This window comes from Branchiostoma belcheri, unplaced genomic scaffold (genome assembly GCF_001625305.1).
Source record: "Branchiostoma belcheri isolate BF01 breed outbred unplaced genomic scaffold, Haploidv18h27 scaffold218, whole genome shotgun sequence".
Classification (NCBI taxonomy): Eukaryota; Metazoa; Chordata; class Leptocardii; order Amphioxiformes; family Branchiostomatidae; genus Branchiostoma; species Branchiostoma belcheri.
Window position 1 is genome coordinate 249,242 of NW_017803691.1, and position 6,192 is coordinate 255,433.

At 40.2% G+C, this 6,192-nt stretch overlaps 1 protein-coding gene across 1 annotated transcript in view; it reads left to right on the forward strand.

The window, feature by feature from the left end:
- The window catches only part of LOC109470053 (spermatogenesis-associated protein 4-like), a 26,755-nt gene extending 20,622 nt beyond the window's left edge, over nt 1–6,133 (forward strand). Inside the window, 4 exon segments of the mRNA XM_019768830.1 lie at nt 883–988; nt 2,460–2,584; nt 3,496–3,562; nt 5,569–6,133. Of these exon segments, the coding sequence (XP_019624389.1) occupies nt 883–988; nt 2,460–2,584; nt 3,496–3,562; nt 5,569–5,666 (396 nt within the window). The 3' untranslated portion in view covers nt 5,667–6,133.
- Nucleotides 6,134–6,192: the final 59 nt, after the last annotated feature.

The following is a 6,192-nucleotide window of genomic DNA, read 5'->3' on the forward strand; positions in this document are numbered from 1 at the left end:
TAGGGCTTGGGTTAGGGCTAGGGTTAAGGCTAGGGCTAGGGCTAGGGCTAGGGCTTGGGTTAGGGCTAGGGTTAACGGTGCACACCCCAGTTCTTCCGTGATAGTCCGTTGTAAAAAAGTGACGAAAGGGTTTTGAGGGTCCAAGTTTGAGGTGACATTTCTTATAAACTGCCACGAAGTATCATTAAACATTAACATGGCTGAAGAGTGTAAGAAATGGTGATTTTGGGGTGAAAATTTCTTTTGGCTCCAAACCTTACTTCCGGGTATCCTTGCGCGCCAAGTGTAATCCGCCCGTTTGACCTAGATTTCGCTCTGCGGCTTCGTAGGGGTGGATTTGCAACCCCTCGCGCCGTGGACTGTTTAGAAAATTACAGTACTAGAATTTTCTTTATAATTTACTCGGGTATAGTCAAGGCTTGGGTCTTTCTGCCAGCATCAGTCATTTCTGCCGGAAAATTTTTTTTGGTGGGATTATCCTACGCGAAAATTCGCAATTTTGGGCATTAATTTTGGAGTGAAAATAATGTTTTTCCGTTGTATTTACCAAACTTAAAAAGGTTAGAAGAAACCAAACTCAGCTTGTCTTGTAGCTGAAGAGATATCCTTTCGTCCCATATACAGTTATTCTCCTTCCAAATTATTCCACGCCAGAGACGGTCGCTAGATTTAAGGGTGTGCAGCTTCGAATAGAGGCCCCAAATAAACTGTGGTGTGCCCCCTTACATGGGCAAAAAAGAAAAAGTTTCCTATAACGATTGATGTTGTAGGACAGATTTTTTTACTGTGTAAATGAGCGTGAACATTTAGTGATATACTTGTGTACATATACATAATTTATAGTTTATAATAATCTCTATGACATTGTGTATTGGCCTGCAGAATGGGCAAGTGACAGAGACACTCAGCAGTGATGATGAGTCAGTCAGCAGCACAGCCAGAGACATGACCATGGGCAATGACTCCATCTTTTTCCTCTCATTTGTCTGTAAGTTGCCCTTCTTTAAGATTAAGAAAGTGGTGTTGTCAAGCTTTAAATCTGATTTAAACTTTCATAAAGAACGTTAACATCCAGCATTGTCTGTTATTTTTCATTATCATATAGCCGGACGGCGCGGACCAATCAGAGGCCCGGATACCCGTGCTGTTATTTCCCGATAACAGCACATGTGGTGTTATGGCGGAATAACAGCACATGTCGTGTTATGGCTGATACCATTATGTTATAGGGTATAGGGGCATGCGACTCTTTCTGTAAACCTTTGTAGCATTTTTCTGTCCAATAAACTTTTTTGTTTAGCTTCATTTAAACTACAATTTGCATTAAATGAAATTATCCATATTTGTTTTAAAGCGTATAATATATTCGAATGTATTTTTATGCATGTATATATATTAAAGCTGTTGTATTTCAAACAGGAATTGTGTTGATTGACAGTTTGGATAGGCTATATGATAATAATTTTAATGCACTGCCTTTTCCTCGTTGTATATGGTGTCATAACTGCATGGGCAGCTGCCATAACCACCTCATAAACCACCTCGTTCGCTTCGCTCACACGGTGGTTTATTCGGTGGTTATGGCAGCTGCTCATGCAGTTATGACACCATATACAACTCGGGGCAGTGCATTAACCCTTTATTATGATCCAGATTAAGGGTGGGTACCTGTATAGAAAATTCAGGTTCAGGTTCGGATCAGGTTCAGAGGATCAGGTCCAGGTCCAGGCCTTGTGAAGGCAGAGGGGAATAACGGAGCGGAGACACAGCGTTTACGGATGGATTCCAGGCTAGAGAAATCATGGAGAAACCAGACAATTTGCCTCAACTGCTAGATGATGTTTTTTGTTCAACGTAAATTGTGGCATGTGCCACCCTACTACATATATTCACCACAGAACTGAAGATGCTTACACAATTTGACATTAAAACATCTCAACTTGGAAACGATTTATGTCTCGGTCATGTTGTGAGGTGACTCTCTTCAAGGAGACCACCTGTCCAAGGTGACCACTTTTCTTTGGTCCCCTGGGTGACCGGCTTGGACAGATTTGACTGTACACATGTATGGTATGCAAGATTTCGAGTACCGGCTAGTTTTAGCTTTCAGACAGTTCAGCATATGGTTAAACCAAGTCATGATTGAAGTTAGGTGCTCATCATTTCCACCTGAGTGAAGTGAGGAAAGTCATGTAAAGTTCCTATGCCAAGGGCACAACATTGGGGCAAGTCAGGGGATTGAACCTGGGACCTCTTGGTTCCAAGCTGAAAGCTCTGGCCTGACCATAATGCCATACAATGCTACAAATTATGCTCAATCTTTGGTTCATGATACTGGTACCCACCCCTAGTACATGTATGTTACCCATTGTTTTTTTGTATGAAGTACATCTATGTTGCAAAATGGATTGTAACAGAATGAAGCACATGAAGTATCATAAAAATTGTTGTTTCCCCAGTTGCATTCCTGTTTAACTGGATTGGGTTTCTGATGGCCTACTGTCTGAGCTCCAGTGCTGCGGGGCGGCTGGGAGCCCTGTCAGGGTTTGGGCTGTCACTGGTGAAGTGGATACTCATCTTCAAGGTATGTTGTCATGACTGGCCTGTTGTGCTTACAAAACAAGCTTAGGACACACCAATTTAATTTCTTGGTTAACGGATTCGCCTGCTTCATTTTTTTCTGATTTGCAAAAAAAAAAAAAAATTCATAATCAACTGCAAAATACTCATATTTTGCCTCGAACAGTTGAGAACAGTCCTTTCCTTCCTAGTTGTTACAGTTATTTCATCTTTTAATGCAATGGTATCATTAAAAGTTCAAAATTCATTGTTTTAATTTTGAACCAGCCTGGTGTGCTGACTTCATGGCTCCTATCGTACCATTTTGGGCCATAGTAGGATGCATAGGCCTGTTTTTGTTTATTTTTTTTTTCGCCCGCCCGCTCCATTTTTTTCTAGAAAAATCTGTTAACCAAGAAATTAAATTGGTACTGTCAGATATTTAAGTACATGCATGTTAAGGTATTACCTGTAGATAGCTTACGGTATCTTGAGTACTGTCAATTCCCGATCAAAGTGTGCACTTTTTCAAACTCCCAAAAGCACCAGTGTGTGTCTCAGGCCGTCACCAAGGTCTTTGAGGCTTTTACCCAGACAAATCGGAAGATGATACAGCAACTGAGCAAGCCAGTGGAACACATGTGCAATGTTGGAATAACAGTAAATGTAAATACTATTATAATAATGAATAATTAGAATATAATGAAATATTCTAATAAATATAATACTAGAATAAAATGTAGCTGACTTAAACCTGCTAGTGTAAACAGTGCAGCTTTGGATTACAATCATTTGCGTCAAATATAGATACAAATTATGTCTTGGAGCAAATTAAGAATTAAAAACTAGAGATAGTCCAGGTCAGATGAATGAATGATAAAATGTTGTTTACATGGTTAACAACTGACAGAATTTCAACTCTCTTGTTTTTTCTAGCATTCACAATGCTGTACAGATATTGTGGACAGTCAGACTTGGCTGTGGTGGATTCTCATTGTGTTGGGTGAGTTATTCTGATGTTCTTAGAAAGATGTTTTGTAGGTACCCCTGTAAAGGCATCCAAAATTGATGTTTAAGTATTGTCCGTTTTCACTTTATTTGATGTAGAAATTGTAAAAAATTTTGGATCCAAAAGCAGGACAGAAACATCAGCACGGTGTAAACCATGGAGCCTTCAGAGTTTTTGTGGTTTTGAATGCTCATAACTTGAGATAGGAATAACCTAGTCAGTGTTCGAAATCCTTTTTTGAGCCAGGTACCACAGTGTGCTACCTAGGGCAAAAACAAGGTAGCACGTCAGAATCTTAGGTTCAACCCCCCATCCCCCGATTTGTTGATTCTATATGCGTGTTGCAATACCGTATTTCTGCTAATAAAGGATTCACTTTTTTTGACATTTCAAGAACTTTTAATCAAAGCCAAAGTCTGGGTGCGCAATTTATTCAGGTTTTCCACCGAGAACAATCGTGACACAAGCCAGGCAGCCGGCCACAATGTTACATAAAATTTGATCACAGTTGAGTATTAACAAATATCATTGTTATACTGGTATTGAAAAAAAAAATTATCAGACACTGAATCGCGATTAACGCTGGCTGTGTAGGTAGTGCCCGACAAACATTTTAGTGTGCCGGGCGTTGGCTGTGCATGCCTACACCACTTGCGACATAAATTCCTGAGGAAGCATACGGCTAAAAACTGGGCACATCGTACGTATCCACAAATATTTCCATCCAAAACATAGTGACTGAAATGTTACATATAGAATAATTTCGATTCAGCGGTAGTTTTATTTCTTCTTTTGATCGGTAAAATATGTCAAACCCACGCTGGTCTCAGCACACAACAACAACGCACTTCCGGGTTGATCGAGCGCAAATTTCCGCAGAAAGACACAACTAATTCGCAAAGAAATATGTATTTTCCCAAAAGGTTCTTTAAATTGTGCATTTTTTTTTCACTAAATGTGGCTGGGCAGTCTTGGAAAACAACGTTTCAGTGCATATTTTGAAACAAAATGTGCGTGCCTGCGCCTTGGAGTTGTCGCCTGCGGCCCGAAGCTACAGCCAATCAGAGGCGCAAATCGCGGATACGTCATGCAAGATTTGCATACCGGTCAGCCGTCCGGCTGGCGCTGTGCTTAAAAGAATTTCTGTGCCAGTGTATCGCCGTATTTCTGGAGATAAAAGCTGCGACATGAAGATCTAGCCCTGACTCGGCTCACTTGAGCGCCGTCTGGTGCCGTCTGCACAGAGAACACTAAACCTTTGAGTTCAGCGGTACATTCAGGGTTGGACAAGTCCCATTGCCCACTTGCCTAGGGCAAGTAAAATCACTGTCCGGGTAAATATCCCCCTGTACTTGCCTGATTGGGCAAGTAAATTTTTTGGATGCAGTTTATGGAGCAAAGTTACACATCATTCAAATAAAGATATTATATTGATACCAGTCATGCATAGAAATACATCATATTTTGGGCAAGTGAAAAGTTGGTTCTGGCAAGTGGAAATGACCATCGGGCAAGGCGCAAGGGCAAGTGGAATTTTGAAAACTTGTCCAACCCTGGGTACATACATGTATTTTCTGGTTGTGCGGTGCACTACCTGAGTCAGGGAACAACTAGCGCACAAGAAAATTATTGATGTTGCGTGGCGCTAGTGCGCTACCGGGTATTTCGAACACTGCCTAGTTAAAAGTGATACGGCTAATGTTTGTATTACAGACATTGTGAAGATTGAATTGTTAGTTGTGTGTTATTCTGAATTGATCAAAAATTGTAGTTTTAAGTTTTGCACCAAATTGAATGTCAGTGTAAAGCCTACAACCCCCAGGCTTTTCAGGGTATTAAAAAAAATCTCAGCACAGCTATAATGATTATTTTAGCAATGTGGAGCAAATAATTTCGGGTGACCACCACGCACTTCCAGTTTATAATCAAGTGTTTAATTGAATCTCTGCTTGAAAGATCTGAGACTATACATTATAATTAGCTAATTTCTAACCCCACAGGTGTAATGATATGTCTCCAAGGCCTCTTCAACTACATGCGCATCCGTCGGCAAGCCATACAGGGCAACAACCGACACTACTTGTTCTTCTACTACTGAACAGTAGGACCACATCTTGTCTGGACTATTCTACCCTCCAGCAGTGTTCCTCCATTGCAATCTGTTATCTTACTGATAGACTACACCTGTGACTTACAGGCCAGGGTAATGTCTATTGTATGTGCTACAAAATGTACACCTGAGTAAGGCTTGGATGGGGATTATGGAACAGTATCATCAGATCATGCCTCTGCTTTCTGGAGAAACTGCATGGAGCATGAGTTGAATTCTATCATGTTACTGGCAAAAGGTCACTTATATGTCACTACTTCATTTTCTTCTTAGATTTACTGTGAAAAAAACAGGCATCAACCACAATTGTCTGTAGTGAAGCCTGCTCTTGTGTTTTGCATGCATGTAAAATTCTGCCATGAACACCTCCTATCTTTGATTTTATTAACATTCCTAAATGGTTTATGATATGTCCTTTTAAAACCCTTGTCCTGCGGGACCCATATATATATATATATATAAATATATAAATATATATATATATATATATATATATATATATATATATATATAT